Source organism: Odontesthes bonariensis, chromosome 9 (genome assembly GCF_027942865.1).
Source record: "Odontesthes bonariensis isolate fOdoBon6 chromosome 9, fOdoBon6.hap1, whole genome shotgun sequence".
NCBI classification, from domain to species: Eukaryota; Metazoa; Chordata; class Actinopteri; order Atheriniformes; family Atherinopsidae; genus Odontesthes; species Odontesthes bonariensis.
In genome coordinates this window covers 9218438-9236520 of record NC_134514.1, presented here as the reverse complement: position 1 = coordinate 9236520, position 18083 = coordinate 9218438, and the positions used below count along the sequence as shown (strand labels likewise).

Here is an 18083-nt window from a genome sequence, read left to right as displayed (position 1 = left end):
TGGGTATGCATCATGAGGTTACTACTCATACTCAAACTACCCAAGATGCAACGTAACGTGACGTCGCCGATCGTCATTTCCTGTCAAAACGGCAGTTTCAAGCTAGCTACAACGAGGGTAGGTTCACTTCCTGTTTTCAAACAAAAGCACCAATTGAATCATAATGGCTTTCCCTTTGATAAAAGGCAACGGGTATTTTATTTTGTGAAAATAACCGGAAGTGCGTTGCTCACTGCGGCTAGCTTTAGCAGCGCCGAATTCGTCGGAACAAAATTGTAAATAGCCGGTATTTTGTCAGGTTTTCAACACGTTGGGGATCTAAACGACTACTTTCTCACCTGAAACTGTTTCAAATGTTGCTAAAGTTTACAGAGTTTAGAGCTTAAGCGAAATCAGCTTCAGGTCGGCTGATTTTGGCTCGGGCAGGAGCGAAATGCATTGTGGGTAAATGCTCTGCATACTGTCTGATCGATGAGTATGTAGAATGTAGTATGGGGTTTCGAACATGCTCATCAACACTGACTCCTCCTGCGTGTGCACATGCGCTGGATCAAAACACATGATCAGCTTTTCTCTACTGAAAAAACTTTATTGCTATATTCGGTGACCTAGCAACAAGTTTCAAACTGGGCCAAGTCAGACTATTGGATAAGCTTCAGGTTCAGTGAATGGACGAGAGGTTTGAGAGGAGACAACGAACCACCTGTTGCTTTTTACTGCGTCTCTGATCATCTTACGTGTTTTACAGCTCAAATAACATCAGTCGTCTTTTCTTTCTGTGCTCGCTGGTTATGACTGCGCATTTGTTGGACTTTCTGGGATTACTTTCTTCTGTGTTTAGCCTTTTCTCTTAATTCTGTGGAAACACAGCGATAACACCCCACACATGTGACGTTTTTTATGTTAGTCTTGATCTTTATTGCTGTGAACTTTCATTATTTTATGCAAACTCACATTTTTCAACTGTTGCTTTGCTTTTGGAGGAGAAACCCTGTAAAAGATGTTTTTTTTGCTTTTATCCAGCACTTTTCTCACTGATTATTCAGAACAATTTGGGTTTTTACCTGAAAACCACTTTAGTTTTGTCAGGACCACCAGTCCAAATCCCATTCCTGGCAGTTCTAGATCATTTTATTACCACAGCAGGTGTGGACAGGAATGAGCCTCCCAGCCTATTTGTTGTTTGATATGAGTTCTCTCTATCACTTGGATGTCTCTGCAGACAGAAATTTGGTTGTAGAGCTCTTCTGCCTGACTTTCGAGATGTTTCACCAAGTCTTCTCTTGTTTTTCCTCCTCTTCACCACCGCTGTCTCTTCGCCTTCCCTGCTCAGCCACAGACGTTTCCTCTCTGTCAGAAAAAACGCAGCCGACTCTGACAGAGTCAGAAGCAGAAGCAGAGGTGGTCACAACAGAGCCCCCCGCTGCAGTGCCATCTGACCCCGCCCCCTCGGCTCCCTCTGACACAGACGCCTCAGAGGTCAGTGAGGCTGCTGTAATAATGGCCCAGGATGCACCTGCTGCTCCACCACAAGGTAATGCATCCCCCATCCCTCCAAAAAACAAAACTGAGAGTCTATAGTCCTGTCAGTGACTCTGAGGATATTAAATTTAGATTTTAAGCTTGTGTTTAAGAGCTTAGAGGTGTGTGCTAGTATGTTAGCACACACCTCTAAGATATAGACTGTCTTTTATCCCTTCTGCTGTTTGTTCTTGGTTGCAGTGTATGATTTATTTATGTGTTGTGTTTACGCTTCGTGTAAAACCATTAGCATAAGTCGGTGTGTATCTACTTTAATACAGTAGCTTATAAAACTGCCATGACTGACATTTAGTTTGCAAATAGTCCAAGACTAAAGTGATGCTTCTCTGACAGGAGACGAGCCCGACTCCCGTCCCTCTCCTGCCGTCGTTGAGGCCGAGCAGAGCCGCTCTGAACCAGCAGCAGCAGAGAAAGACGACGACCCGGCGCCCGCTGGGACCGACGCCGCTCCGGCAGCAGAGTCGGTGCAGTCCTCTGAGCAGACATCCTCTGAGCAGACATCCTCTGAGCAGACATCCTCTGAGCAGACATCCTCTGAGCAGACATCCTCTGAGCAGACAGGTGAGGTTTTTTTTTTTTTTCCCCTTGTCCTCTCCAGCATTATGGCAGCAGAATTGTAATCTGAATACTGCTTGTAAGAGCAGATCTATGTTAATTGTTGTTTGTCAGATTGTCGGATTGTGATTTGCGGGTATATATTTCCTTTATCTTTGGGGAATAACAAACAGTTTTTTTTTTTTTTTTTTTTTAAACACTTTATTTATAAAGTTTTTCCAGGTATAAACCACATATAAAACACACAAAAAAATATACAACAAAAACAAACAACAACCAAAAAAACAAAACAAAAAAAAACTGTCAGCCCACAGGAATATAGACATGCAAAGGTTACATTTGTGCATATAACAAACAGTTTTTGACCGTTGTGCAGCATCACTTTGTGCTCCGTGTGGATGTAACCATGAGATATGTGATTTTTGGAGTTGTTTGCATCAAAACTCAAACGCAACAGGATTCTTATTCATCCGTGATGGTATGGTCCAAGTGCGTCAACTAGGTTTTAATATCAAAATACCTCAGTGGCTTAAAGCATTGGCTTAGCTTCTACACTACTTATGCCAAACACATTTGCTTTGCCAAGGGAAGCTTTATTAATGTAAAGCTCCCCTTGATGCCCATCAACTACTTATTTATTTATTTTTGTTATAATACTTAACATGTGATAATGCCGAACTGTACAGGGAAAGAGGAAGAGCGAAGAAAAGAAACGGATCAGAAATAGGAAGAAACAATCAGAGGAAACAATGAAAAACCAGACAACCAGCTGCTACACCTGTAAAAACAAAACAGAAGACGATCCACGGCCTCTGTGGGGAATCCAGCCTTAGAGCCACCAGGAGCACCTGTAGGCAGGGAAAAAACAAACAAACAAAAAAGCACAAGTAGCAGCAATCGCACATAAATGTGGATACAGATGACCACAAAACACAGGACAACAACTGCTTAGCGAGCAGCTACTGGGCTAGTGTGTGTGTGTGTGTGTGTGTGTGTGTGTGTGTATAGGGCCACAATCCACAAGACTAAAGTGATGCTTCTCTGACAGGAGACGAGCCCGACTCCCGTCCCTCTCCTGCCGTGGTTGAGGCCGAGCAGAGCCGCTCTGAACCAGCAGCAGCAGAGAAAGACGACGACCCGGCGCCCGCTGGGACCGACGCCGCTCCGGCAGCAGAGGCGGTGCAGTCCTCTGAGCAGACATCCTCTGAGCAGACATCCTCTGAGCAGACATCCTCAGGTGCGGTCCATATCACTGACTTTGAGACGGTGGCTTACTGTAAGAACCCCCCTACGCAGCTCTAACGTCCCCCCCCCGCTTCATGCCGTGTTGCCTTGACATCCTCATCCTCACTCTTGTTTTTTAAATTAATACAGATGGGAGCCGTTTGGGGGCTTCACACACCCAAAGTTACATTCATACACTCGCACACGCTCTGTGTTTTGCACGGCTTTGGGTCTGACACCAGTTTGTGACACCTCTGCTGCCTCATGCAACCAATCAGGATCCCTCCTCCTGTTTGAAACTCCTCTGGCTGCCCTCCTGCTTCTCCTTTGATGGACTGAAAACATTTAATCCACTTCCTTATTTGGATTCATTCCCTGTGTGGTTTGAACTTCCCCTGCTGCTCCTCTTGTTTTCATCTTCCTCACCATGTAAAACCTTTTCCCTCTTTGGTTTTATGCTTTTATGACTGTGTGATGATGCTGCATGCCGTCCCGTTTGCAAACTTTGTGACCCTCCTCTTATTCTCTCCTTCGGTGATGTGAGTTTGTTTCCTCTGAGGAGAGAAAAAGACAGGTCAAAGTCAGATTTTACCCTTCTTTTTGTGTCTTCATTCATGGCATCTATGGAACCAGATGTTTCCAGATGTAAGGCTCAACCCAACAGACATCTGGGAAACTACCTTTTGTTCTTATATTACTAATTAGAGACACTAATATCAAATTAGACTCATGAATGTAACTTTAATGTGTCCTGGGCATATTTCTGTATTGTTTTTGAAGCTCAGATATTGCGCTGCTCCCTTCAAAATATGCTCTGCTCCTCTTTAACGCCTTATTTCTGAACTGTTTCTGAGACATATTTCCTGGTCTGCATTTTGAGTCTTTATTCTGTCACTCAGGCTTCATTCATCTGTGCAGTCCCAAAACAACTTCTTCTCTTCAGTTCACCCTTTTTTTTCTTTTTTTCTTTTTTTCTTTTTTTGTTCCTGGATTAGTGTGAATAACCCTGTTAAAATGACCCGAACCAATCAAACATGGGATTTAAGACCTCACTACTTTTTTTTTTTTTTTTCAAGCAAAACCTGAGATCTGAGAGTTAAAACAAAGAGTAAAAGCAAATATGGACTTTATATGTGGCGCGCACGTTGAGCCTTTATCAGCCAACAAGAATGACGACATATTCTGGAGTAGAACTAACTCAAAGCTTGATTCAGCTCATGTTTTGATGGGCTTATCAGCAGTGTAGCGTCGGGATAAATATGAAATGTCTCAACAGTTTCTGCATCGATTAACAGACAGGAAGTTATCTACAGATCGGAGCAATAATGAATCCCTTTTAAGTTGGACCATCGCTTCTCTCTTGTTAAAATATCATTGTTAGCATGCTGTTGTTAGCATCTTAATTTATTCTGCCTTCATGTTCTGGTTCCTTCTTGCCATGAATGCAACAAACTGTCAGCTTCCTGCTTCAGCTGTTTTCTGCACACTTATCACGTCAATTTGTCATGAAATTGTGTCTTAGTCGTACAATGACCTCATCCTTACCTGAGTGGTAGATTCAGTCAGAAACCCGCATTTGTATTCATAATTGCACATTGTATTGTCTACAGTGTGAGCACTTGTATCCAAAGCACTTCGTGGTATCATGAATCATTTAGTGTGGACATTTTCAGCTCCGGGGCCACCAGTGGGAAGAGTAATCACTCACCCTCGTTGGAATCAATAATCGGCTCTCCACATGAGCTATCCGTCTGTCTGTTGTCGGCACGCTGTGGTTCAGAAGTGATCTAAGTGAATAAACCACAGAATGGAAGTCCAGTCATTACCCATCTTTTTATAGCCGCTCAAAGAGAGTTGAGGGGTTTTATCGCTTTGGCTAATAGCAAAGTTCTAAGATGAATATAATGGCATATAAAACAGGAAAGATGGTCTTGATCTTGATCTGACCGAAATGGAAATAAGATATTGTTTTCTTTCTTTCAATCTGAGCCTAAGAGGAAATGTAGAGGCGTCTGGTGTGGAAAATTACAGTTTGATTGTCGTTGTTTGGTCACTTAAAATGTTTGCTGTAGCAGGAGGAGGAATTTTTTAGTTAGAAAACAGCTCATATCCTACTGAGTTCAGTCATTATTTATCACCTGAAGATCTACAGAGATGTTTGCGTATTTGTTCTTTTCAGGGGAGATGATTAGGCCTTTTTTCAAGATGAACAAACAACGATATTTTCATCTTAAAGCAACACCAGAGAGTTTTGCTTTATTTCTCCCCCTAAAATTGTGGGATTTAACAAAGACGCCATCAAAAACCCACAAAGACTAAGTGAGCTGGGCATTTTAGGGCAGTTTCAGGCCCAGGAATGTGCTTTACAAAGGTTGGTGTTCAAATATCTCAATGATAAACAGTCCTTGATACTCATTATTTGCTTCAATGCCTTGTTTTAATTCACACAATGTAGCTAAATCAGAAGGCTTGTTAGTTGAAATGGATTCGAGTGAAGAACATATAAGATTACTTTAGTAATTAAGGGAATAATCGATAGATACTCAACTACCTAAATAATCGTTCGACGCAGCCTTAGTTTTAAGGTTCACACAATTTCTTGAATGATGCTTTATATATTGATTTGAGTCAATAATTTACAATCGAAGCCGAAAGTTTAACCTCTCGGATACTTTTGATTTCCAAAGAGAACTTGATGGTGACGATTCTGTCAAGTTTTTACAATTTTAAAATAGCCTCAGGTCTGAAATGGTTAAAAACAAAGTCTGACCGGTGTTCAGTGTCTCCAGGGTGACGTTTCCATGATTTTCTATATCAGACGATAACCGTAATCTCAATATCTTTAGGTTTGAACTGTTTAGTAACATTTTGTTCCCACAGATTCATATTATTTGCAGTTCTGCTCCGGTTATATATGTTGCTACACGCTGCAAAAAGACTTTTGGTTGAAATATAAGTACGTTAAAATATGATTTTAATTGCAAGGAAAGATCACCATTGTCATCTTTTCTTCTTTGCTCATATCATCTCTACCTGATTCATTTGTGATAAACAGCAGAAGTCAGATGAGCTCATGGTCGGGTTGTGTGGTGTGTGTGTGTGTGTGTGTGTGTGTGTGTGTGTGTGTGTGTGTGTGTGTGTTTACGTGCATGCATACGCAATTGTGTGGTGGTGTCAGGGTGGAGATCAGGAAACCAGGGAAATTAGAGGCGCAATTAAGCTTTTAAAAGGCTTTTTCAGAGGAAATGAGCTGCAGCCTGCACGACAGATGATAGGGCAGATAGAAGGGAGACGTTTGAAGTTTGATTGAATTATCGTGTGATGTTTCTGAGGCTCCAGAGCAAAGAATCTTGACAGCGGATGGAGATGAATGGCACGAATCACTCAAAAGTACCAGCAAACACTGGTACTGAAACACAATAAAACTGCTCTAATGATTCTACAGGCAGAGCCTTACAAGATCAGAAAGCAAGACATGGCAGGACGAGTTGGACAGATGTGCAATGTGGTACCAAATAATCACCCTTTAACCGAATCTAAAGCTAAATGTGGGCTACAATCAGCTCAGTTTACAGGTTCTGTTTCACTCCCGCATCATCCGAGAAAAGAAATTATCCTAAAATTATCTTTGTATGTCAAAAACAAGGAAGCAAATCGGACCCATATTGAGCAGAAATGCCATGAACAGACACTGCTCAACAGCTGTAACACAAAACACAAAACCAGTGAAATGTAGCAGAGTGAAGGTGCTCACTACTTCTGGTCGTATCATCCTTTTAGTGTCAGTGTGTTTATGTGATGTCATTCTAACCATACCTGACCGTACAAAGCCTCCGACAAAGAGCGACTGCAGGCGTTGGTTCATTCCGCCGTGACAGTGCTGAATATTTATTACTATTTATTCAGTTTTAATGGAATTCCCTGACTCGTTTTAACTGGAGTGTAAAGAAGAAGAAGCTAATTGAAGTGAACTTCCATTAATTTCCCAGTTATGTCATTCCAACAGTTAAATTTCACGCCCAGATACGGGCGATAATGAGGCTCAGATTGAGCAATCTTTAAGCTAATTTTATGCGTCATCATCAGATTAACGCAGAGCTCACGAAAACGACGTGTACTCTTATGTTGTGTTTGAGCTTTAACTAAATTTAGCCCGTCGTGCACCGTGCAGACCGTTCTAATTGTCTCGGTGTGTGTTTACACAACAAATGAAAGCTTTTACTGATTCAAGTTTCTTTTTAATTCTGAAATAATCACTATTAAGACTCCAGGTCTTTGATGTTTCCATGTAAAATCACAGTTCCGTATCTTTTCCTCAATTCTTTTTGTTTTTCCAGTCGTTCCAGTGAAAGTGGCCGTTTGTTTTTCACTATTTTTTTTTTTTTTTTAGCTCCCCGAGAACTCATCGAAGTGGAAATACAACTGACAACTTCTGCTGTTGTTTAACCCACTGAAACCCGCCACCAACTCGCTCTATAAGGACTCACATCTGCAGACAGATCTTTTGTCACGAGCTCCGAACCAAAAAAGCTGATGTTTTGTTTGGTCTTAATGCTGAAGATTTTAGAACTCATCTTGGTATGATACAGATCAGATTTTACAGAAAGGAAGAAACCATTTTCACAAGTTTTCTTGCTGTGAATTTAGAGAATCGCGTTCCTCCAGCTGACTCTCAATAGATGGAATTTATTCATTATGACGGGGAACTTTGTGCATTTTAAAAACTGAATTATCTGTATTTGCATCTCAAAAGCTTGTTTGTAGAGCGTTGTATTCAGGGGGTCGAATCTAAATGGTGTTAATGACTTAAAGGATGAGGACGTGTTGTTTTACGTCTTCTCTGTGAACTTTTTTCACAGCTGGATGATTGAGTATTGATGATCAGGCAGAGGGTAAAGGATCATTTCTTCCATTCAGCAGCAGAATAAACTGAGTGATGCTGCTGTGCTTTGGATAGAAACACTGACTACACATAGACACACCACAGCACTTCCTCATGTGTTTGTATCAACAGGCTGAAGCTGGCAGGAGATAACACTCGTCTGAGGAGGATGAAGGAAGAGACGGACGAAGAACATCACAGTAGTCATCGCTGGAATGACCATCATATATCTAAATAAGTGACTTAAACCATCATGAGGAGGAAGGACTGAGCATCGCCTCTTTTTAGTGCTCTCCTCTGAGCCGCTTTGAATCACCGAGTCGAATCCGCCTCAGTGTTTCATCTCTCTGTTCAGCACTGAGACACGAAGGGTGACACTTCCGTCAGGGTCTCAGAGCTAAAAATATTCAGAATGTTTAATCTTTGTTTTTTTTTCTGCAGGGGGGAGAATAGAAACAGCACGATCCGTTTGGTTTATGTGTAGAAATGCTTTCACACTGCCGTCACACGAGTCTGCAACAAGTCTGTTCTTCTTCTGTGTTTCTAATGAGTTGAACCGCAGCCCGTCCCGGCCTGATGGCGAGAATCAGCTGGCGCGTCGATGAGCTATGAGCAGCGTTCTGGCTGATGACGGTAACACATGTGTGCAGCACTCACTGGAGAAAATGATACAGAAATCTGTAACTGGTCTGCTGACCATTTAGTCTTTAAACGACTTTTGTTTGGGACGTTTTTTATGCTTTTTGAACTTCTTTTGTCTCAGACATGTTTAATTTTGGTGTGGATGCCTATCAGTGATGTCTTGTTAACCTTGGAATGGAGTGAGCCACCCAACATCTGTCCAGTAGAAACCTGTGTTTAAAGAGTTCTCCACAGATTTAGCAGTATTTAATCCATATTCGATGGCTTTAAAAACCTGGTGTCTGCATTACAGATGATGCAACTGGGTCAGTTTTCCCAGAGATTTCTTGCAGCTACTCATCTGACTCCCTAAACAAAGTTATGTGGGTTCTGAGTCCTGAAGGCGAGGAGCAGATTCAGAGGTCTGGCCCTACAACCCAACATTAGTCCCATTTCCGTTACTTTAACGCTGTGTTGACTGCACATTTTAAGTGGAAACTCAGACTTTTGTACTCTTGATGTACCTGAATCAACCTGGAGGTTTTTATTGGAAAGTATTTGGCAGGCGATGGGATAAACCATCTGTCACAAACGAACCTTATCCTGTTAGATCGAACCATTTCTAGTGATCAAACTCCTGCTGAAGTCGGTAAGAAGGCCGAAAGAATCAAGGTTTTTCTGTTCTTTTATTTCAATGAAGAATTACTCTTGAGTTTTAAATATCTCTAACTTGTTTAGGAGACACTTTTTAAACCTTTTTAAACATATTTGTATTTAATAATCATAATAACGCCTTGGTTCTCTTCTTTTTTATTTTTTCAAACCTCTTAACAATGACAGGAGTGCACAGCAGCTGGGATACGTTAAAAGATCGGCTGTGAAATTAAGTATTTTTTTACTTTCATCACACTAAAATCTCCCCGTCGCTGGCCCCTATTCGTTTGAACTAAAGCACATAGTTTGAGGCTGGATGGTAGATTGTCTCTGCATTTTAAATGACTTTTCTAAACTGCAGCTGGACGACGGAGGGCTCTCGTGATGCTCAGTTTGTCCTTTAAAGAAGTATTTTTGGCATCATACAGGGGCCACGACGCATTTATATTTTCACAAACTGTACGGTTTGCTGGAAAAACAACTGACAAATGAGCAGCTGTGTCACACCTAATTAAGTTAACGTTTTAAAATGATGGCTCATTTAGTTCTGTACCTGTTACCTTGACTCCTCTCTGCTTGCATCTCTCACATACTCGATTCCTCGAGGTGTACAGATTCGGGAATGACAGAAGTGGCTTGTCTGATAATCTGAAATTCTGAGCTCCCACTTGGAAATGAATTCAACATAAGCTCCTATCATGAGTGTGTGAGTTGGGCATCATGTGACATTTTTATCACGGCGATCTCAGCTGCCTTCATTCAGCCAATGAGTCGAAGAACGTTTCATGAGGCTGTTCGACTCCCCAAAAATCAACAGTTCCTTCCCTCATCATGTAGTTGGGACCGGCTGTTTGAGTGAAATGATGCTCTCGCCTACATTAACATAAAGCTTAAAGGTGCAAATTGCCTCGTGCTCATGTGACAAATACCAGTTATAACTATAGATCCGATGTCTGTCTTATCCATCAAAGACCTCTGACTTCCTAAACAAAAAAACATGAATGATTCACAATGATATGAAAAATAGTGATATTTTTTTGTTTGTTTTAAAGTAAAATGATGTATTTTTAAGCTTGTTCATTCAGTTTCTTTTGGAATGAAACCTTCTGTCATACCTCAGCATACCAAGGGCTTTGGTTTGTTTGAGTTTTCTTTGTTTTCTGCTCGGCCTCCGAATCACACGAGTTGTGGCGAGCACCTGTGGCGTTTGAAGAGTTGCTTTAATGTCTTTGTGTTCTGGTTCCGAGGAATAAAATTATGCATTTGGGTTGGAAGAAACTGCAATATGTATAGTTTTTTAAATGCAAATGACCATTCCACAGCTGAGCGTTTGTAAAGTGTTGCCTGTGTGATCCGAATATTTTTGTTTTGCATATTTATGACAAAAGATGACGAATCCTATATTGACTGCTGTGAGATGAAGATTTAACAGTCAGATTTAGGTGTAGGAATATGCAAGTGTGTGTGGTTTGCCTTGTCATCTTTGGCCAAAACTCCAGACAAAAATTTAATTTCTGACATGTTTTCGTGCTTCGTGCCGCCTGCTGGTTTTTCTTTACCTGTAAACAAATATCTTTTACACAAGCTGCTTCTATACAGGTGATTTCAGTTCAAATGGAACATTTCTTTAAAGTTTGTGGATATTTGTTTTTAATGTTGTTATTTTTTTTTAATTTCCTGGAAACGCTCCGAAAAAATGTTGATGACTCATCCTGTACTTGTGGGCGTGTTCTTATTTTGCATCCAATGAGCTTCTAATTTCAGCTTGCAGAATGGTGGGCGGAGCCTGTTCAGGCCACTGGCGCTGACCAATCAGAGCAGAGTGTGCTTTTATCAGCCCTGTTTCTTTTTCCACAGAACATGTGATGACCTTTAGAAACAAATGGCACTCGGCTAGCAGCGCCGCGGGGACTTAAAAGTCTTAAAATGAGCTCTGCTGACCTGAGCTGTCAGATATGTGTTGCTTCAAACATTTATGAGTGTTTCGATTTGATTTTTTAAAATGATTAGCATCTGTTATGCATGACGGAATAAGTAGGAGCTCTGTTATTATTATTATTATTATTGTTTATTTTTGTCGGACAGTTTTTGGTTGTGACTGACTCTAAGGGAGGATTTAATCAGTTTAACCTCTTTCTCTGACACACTGATGACCGATTGTATTCAAGGCTGCAATGATTTTCGTGTACAGCCATTTCTATGGTGTCTTCCCGATTTAAATTTCTCAGAGAACCAACAGGGTTTGCTTTTGGAGTGGCGCTCAGCTGTTATGTACTGTATAAAATGATCAGAGCTAGCATGAATCAAAGTGTGGCATCTTTCTGTTGCCAAAGCCATTGATGAGATGAATGTCAGCTCACATATCACACAGGAGATGCTTGTTCAGCTTTCAAAAAATGTGTTCACCAATCAAATCCTCTGCTCTTTAAGTCAATAAATGTGTTTCCTCGATGGCTCGAATCTTGATGTCTGTTTCTGTGAGAGATTACGTTCAGACTGCATCCATGTCCAGATAACTTCAGTTGAAGTTGTGAGCTGACAGCCGCTGAAGGCACGTGATTGGATGCCTCATCCAGCCTACAGACTGAATATCCTGGCGTGTTTGAACCTCTGACCTTGCTGCTGGAGGTCAGGAAGAAGAAAGGCTCTGGTTTTTCTTTTCATCTCCTGGTAGCAGTACATCATCGGGCTGTGACTCACCTGTTATCCCCCCTGGTTTGTTGTGTCTTTGATGTCTCCGGCGACCAGCTGAGGTGCAGATTTCGCAGGTTGGAGGATGAAAATCGGTGTGGATGCAGGCAGCTCTGCGCCCGCATCTTCTGCTGCGGGACGTTTCTCTCAAACTGTGACCCAATCGTTGGATGTTGCGTACTTTGAGCTCCTCCTCGTCCGAAGCAGCGTCAAGTCGGATAGAGAAAAGCGGAAAGATCCCGGAAACTGGGCAGATTTCACTTCAGAATAATAGTTCCTCCATCCTTATTATTAGAATTATGACTCATTCATGCGTGTCAATCCAGTCTAAACATGAATGTAATCATCTCCGGTTAAATTTAGTTAAACAAAACAGTGAACACGTGTAGGAACATAAAAAAAAACTCTGTACACTCAAGAATATTATTGTTAATTTTTGGGCTTATTTGCGTTTTTTTTAAATCCTGAATTTCCAATTAATTTTATACATTAAAAAGCAGGAAAGATCATTCATTGGCAGCATGAAGCCTTCACCAAACCCCACAATCAGGTAGTGCATAAACACTTTTACCTTTAGTCTAATCTGTCTCATTTATGTTTTAATAAGTTATTTTCCAGTATTTATTTTTCAAGCGAGTTCATCAGTTTGCTTCTTAATAAGATCGATATAAGATTCATTTAATTAAAAACTGTCCACACTTTAATGCTGTTTTAATGTATGATTTCACCGATTTTTTTTTTTTTTTTTTTTTTTTTTTTTTTTTTTTTTTTTTTTCTTCCCTAAATGTATTTATTATTTATTTAATTAATTTTTAAAAAACTTTTTTTTTATTACTGTATTTTATGTTTGCAGCTGAAACCGAATGCTAAAGCCAACTGAATGAAATCTGTCTGTATAATTTTTTGTGGTCTAATTTAAAAAGGTTTGAAGCCATTTCTTACTCGGGTTTTTCTGTGAGTTGGAGAAAATAGGACATTTTTAAATGTTTATTCCTTGATTTCATATCGTATTGTCAAAGTAGGTAAGGTCAACTTTACGCTCTTCATATTAAAACTGCATAAATTGCTAACTTTCTGGCCTTAACTGGTATCACAACCCAGTCTCACGTAACACAATAACGCTAAAGAGGAGCACAGGGTCACAAAACAACTGTTGCATTGCATTTAACTGGCAAATAAGTTTTGACACATAAGTTTATTATTTTGGACACAAAAACCACACTTTCTACTGAAATACTTTGAAAGTCGTGCAGCGTGGCAGAAAAAACAGACGGATTATGTGTTCACAAAACGGCATTTTTCTCTTTTCTGATTATTTTTGCATTATACTTTAGACTGGGCCTGGGTATGAGGGCCCTAGCAGCTCTTTTTTTTTTTTTTTTTTTTTTTTTTTTTTTTTTTTTTTTGTTCCTGTACGCTGAAAATATGAAAACCAGGACATGAACTAGAACATAATCTGTTTTTCCATCTTTCTTGAGACTTTTTTGCTTGAATAAACACGCAAAAGACATAACTAAATCATATCCTCTGAAGAATATGACTTAGTTTGCAGTCCTTGAAAGTCCTGATTAGTAAACAGAAGTCTGCGTGTTAACGCATTTGCATATAATCGCGTTTATTTTGAAAAGTCATACCGGAAATGACCAGTTTCCATTCAAAGAGCTTCACAGCGGTCCCATCCAGCTCATGCTTGGAAAGCATCGTTGAGTTCACTTTGCCCGGTGCGCACTGAGGACTCACAGGGGTCAGAGGCTCCAGCATCCCGCGGACTGAGCACCAGAGCAAAGCGGCGGGGACCCGAGCAGCTGCCCCGCGGTTCAGACTGCAACCGATACCGGGACCGGAGGAGCGGAGAGCCGTGAAGGAAAGCGGGGGCATCTGTGCTTACTGTCCGGACTCAAATGAACAGGCAACAGCCAGCAGAGGAAAAACCGTCGAATAAGATCATAGCGCTCATACCGAGATGAAAGCGGCCGAGAGACACGCCAGCATGACCGCGGAGAAGCTGAACGGGGACATGAAGCGGAGGCCGAGCTATCCCGGCGAGCTGCGGGCCAAGCACGCCAACATGTCAACTAAGATCTGGGTGAAAGTGGCGATGGCCATCGCCTATTTCCTCTGCGTGTCCGTGGCTGCGTTCATCCTGGTTATTTACTATGTGTTTTTCTGGACACCCGACAAGCCGGGAAACGGCACCAGCACCGAGGCTCCGAACCGCACCGAGTGCGCGCCGAGGTTAGGATGACTGAAGCCGCACGCGCGCATTTTCCAGGTGACTGCACATACCTGACAGGAGTCTGCAGCGGGGTGGGGAGGGGGGTCCGACTACAGCCAGAGTTTAGGAGCCGAGGACCTGGAGGAGGACAGAGGGGGGCAGGAGCGTCTGTGTTCCGCATGCAGGATGCGGTGGGGAGGGGGTTATTTTCCATCTTCTCCAACACCCCCTGAGCTTTTTACTCTCCCCTCCTCACAGCTCACGTCTCGCCTCACTTTCCAGCAAGAGAATATCTCACATACACACACAAAAATGGACTTTTCCCTCTCCGTTTTTGACTCATTCTTGGGATATTTGTGCATAAATGGAGGTTCGAGTTGAATTGTTTAAGCCATGGGCGGATTCTGATTGGCTGAGAGCTCCTGGGCACAGACACGCAAAAGGCCCCCTCACACCCTCCTGACACCGACTGACATTTTGCAGGTAAACCAGATGTCTTTAAAAGCTCCCGCAGTTAAATGTCAGCATTCAGTTCTCAGTGGAGATGCAGAAAGGCTCTCCGGGTCTCAGATCCCAAAGCTTCCCACCACACTCGCCTGAGCAGATAAAACAGTTCAAACTCCAAATTTTTAATTCTTTATTGATCCTGTAAATGACTGAATTAGTATTCCAAGAGTTGTGTTAATTGCTTTCATGATTTTCTTCCTTTTACCGCTCTAAAATGTAAAAAAAATCAGAATATATTTGATTTTGGAACCACTCATTTTAACATTGGTTCTCTGTAACGTTACAATGAACAGTCGGAGAACGGATCAAATTCACTGCGGCAGAATCAGAGCTAACGCAACATAAATCAACTGCTGACACTGTACTAGGAGATTCAGCTGTGTTGTGCTTAGAGCTGCTAATGAAACTGAAATGGACGTGCAGCGATGGTCCCTACGAACTGAATGTTTGATGTGTATAATCAGAGGACTCTGTAGCAGGATCTGTGCCCAGTCGGGCCGCTCGGTAATCTGTCCGTGCTTTAACTCTTTCATGTTCTTTCCTGCTTGCTTCCCTGAGCTGGAAACTTAAATTAAGACGCTCACAAACCATGAACACATCATCCAGTGAACTCTAAAGTGGGTTGAAAACACTCACCTGGAATCTTATAACCTCTGTAGAAACCTGTTAGCCCCAAGAGGAGCCCCCTAAACTCCAAATATATCCTACGGCACCCCCCCTGAAAAAGCCCTTCAGGACTTCCTCCTCTCTGCACTAACTGAGACCTTTTCAACATTTGCCCGTAGCAGAATGATTGACTTTCTTCTTTCTTTCCACAGCAGGATGCTGTTTTTATTCAGGTATCAGAAGGAACTTAAAACCAATACTGTATTGTAGCGGACATAGCCTAAATTGTGATCTCCAGTAGTTGTGTTAAAAGCAAGGCGCGCTCTCAGTGTTCGCATCGATATTCAACGCAGTTTGTACCTCTACTAGATGACAGTCTGTTCACCTCACGTCATAATTTAGGCTACAATCCTTGAATCTATTAGACTGTTTTATTTAGAATGTACCCTTGAGAATTTACTGTTATGATATGATAAACTATGCATTTACTCCAGTGTGTGTGTCATTATTCTGAGTTGAAACAGACGTCCGTGCAGACTTTGTGGTGTCATCCTGAGCTGAAGCAGCACCGAGACATTTCACCGGAGCGGCCCAGCTGACGTCAGCCGAGTGCTGTTTTGAATCCGAGACATTTCTGCTTCTATAGAAATGACCTCTTTTCCCCGCATGCATCCACCTTCTGTACAAATCTGTGCTCGTATATTTTCCAGATCACAACAAACATTAAACAAGAGCAGCTGTTTGGGCCTCTCCCCAGCCGCTGAAATCGCCTGACCTTTCTGATGTTTATCTTTTTAAAACGCTTTGTTGTCCTGAGGAGCGTGAAGGCTTCATGTGATCTGTTTGAAATCAGTGTTGGGGTCAGATTTACTTCTCTTTTTGTGTCGGATAAAATGCAATCTCTAACTCTAGCTGATCAGTACTCCAGTGTGATGATAATTATGGAAATAAGCTACTCTGATGTGCAATTCTGCTGTTTAAGAAGATCATTATATTCATTTTTGTAGCCCTGATAGTTTAAAGAAGGAAAATTACGAATTGATAAAGAGTCCATAGACACAAATACTGGGATAAACTCACAATCTAATGCAACCCAAAGGTTATCTGATAAATACAGGCCTCGTGGAGCTTTTAGCAATCTGTTTACACTGTGGACTCTACGCAGAGAAATGTCCTGAAGTTTAAATGTCAGAGCATGAGAAATCTGGGTCCCTGTAAATGAACTTTGAGACTTGAATGTCTGGAGTTAAACATCGTGTAGCATCTGCAGAGCAGAATATTGTAAAAAGGTTCAGGGAGTCTGGGGAAACCTCAGTGTGTGAAACACGGCCGAGTTCTCCGGATACGAGCTCATCTCAGAGGGACAGAAAGACAGTGGACACGTGTTCTGTGGGCAGATGAGTCCAGTTTCAGCTGCTTTTTGGGAAAAACTGACGTCTGTTTCTACAAAGATGTGAAAGATCATCCAGGCTGTTATCAGAGAAAGGTTTAAAGCCAGCGTCTGTGGTGATATGGATGACTTCATATGTGTCGCAGAGGTTTAATTTACTACCACAAAGGTGACGTCTTTTCCCGGGAGGTCTGTGGTTATTTCAGCAGGATGATGTCAGACCTCGTTCTGCTCGACCTCCAACAGAGTGGCTTCATACTCACAGAGTGTGTTTGACTGATCTGCCTGCAGTCCACATCTGTCTCCCACTGAAAGTGTGAGGGGCATCATGAAGAGGAGAATCAGACAACAACCGCAGACTATTGAGCAGCTGAAATCTTGGATTCAGCGAGAACGGACACAGATTCCTCTGAAAAACTGAAACAATCAGCATCCAAAGTTCACAAACCATTAAAAAGTTTTATTGAAATCAAACTGATTTGGTCATTTATTTACTGTAGAAACCCACAAGTGGTGATTCCCTCCGTTTGCTCTCATGTTCTCGGCTCTAAGACTTAGAATAGACGTCTCTGACTGTACGCATCAGTCTATCAAACACTTCCATGGGTTGATGATTTAGTGTGAAAAGTCGCTGTTAATAGATTCTCATGCAGCTAAACTTGAAAATGGTTTCACTCCCAAACTGAAGGTTTTAATACAAACTGAACAACAAAATCTAAGCTCTCCTGATGCTAAAAAATCAGCTAGGAAACAGTAATTCTGTGCACTGGAAAAAAAATTAAGAAAAACAACAAATACGAGACGTTTTTGCTTGAAATAAGCAAAAAAAAAATCTGCCAATGGAACTAGTGAAAATCGGCTTGTCAAAATTTCTTGAAATAAGATGTGATATTTATGATTTTTGAGTTAAAAGTGATCTTGAAATTAGCTTAAAAACCTCTTCAAATGTAAAAAAAAAAAAGCTTGTTTCATATGATATGTGACTCAAAACAATTTGTTGTCAAGACTTTTTCATTTAACAAGATATTCCAGATGTATTGTCTTCAAACAAGTCCCTATATCTGGCTGAAATAGTACTTGTTAGGCAGTTGTGTCTTATGATAAGGGTAATGAGATATTTTGACTAGAAATGAGACAAATATACTTGGTAAGACTTTGATTTTTTTCCCAGTGTGACATTCCTTACATAAACAGAA

General features: G+C 41.4%; 1 protein-coding gene across 1 annotated transcript in view; it reads left to right on the top strand.

The window, feature by feature from the left end:
- The window catches only part of ccdc9 (coiled-coil domain containing 9), a 31681-nt gene extending 19743 nt beyond the window's left edge, over window positions 1-11938 (top strand). Inside the window, exons 16-19 of the mRNA XM_075474570.1 lie at window positions 1334-1534; window positions 1876-2103; window positions 3146-3334; window positions 8336-11938. Of these exons, the coding sequence (XP_075330685.1) occupies window positions 1334-1534; window positions 1876-2103; window positions 3146-3334; window positions 8336-8340 (623 nt within the window). The 3' untranslated portion in view covers window positions 8341-11938. The remainder of the gene's footprint in view (window positions 1-1333; window positions 1535-1875; window positions 2104-3145; window positions 3335-8335) is intronic.
- The last annotated feature ends 6145 nt before the right edge of the window (window positions 11939-18083 follow it).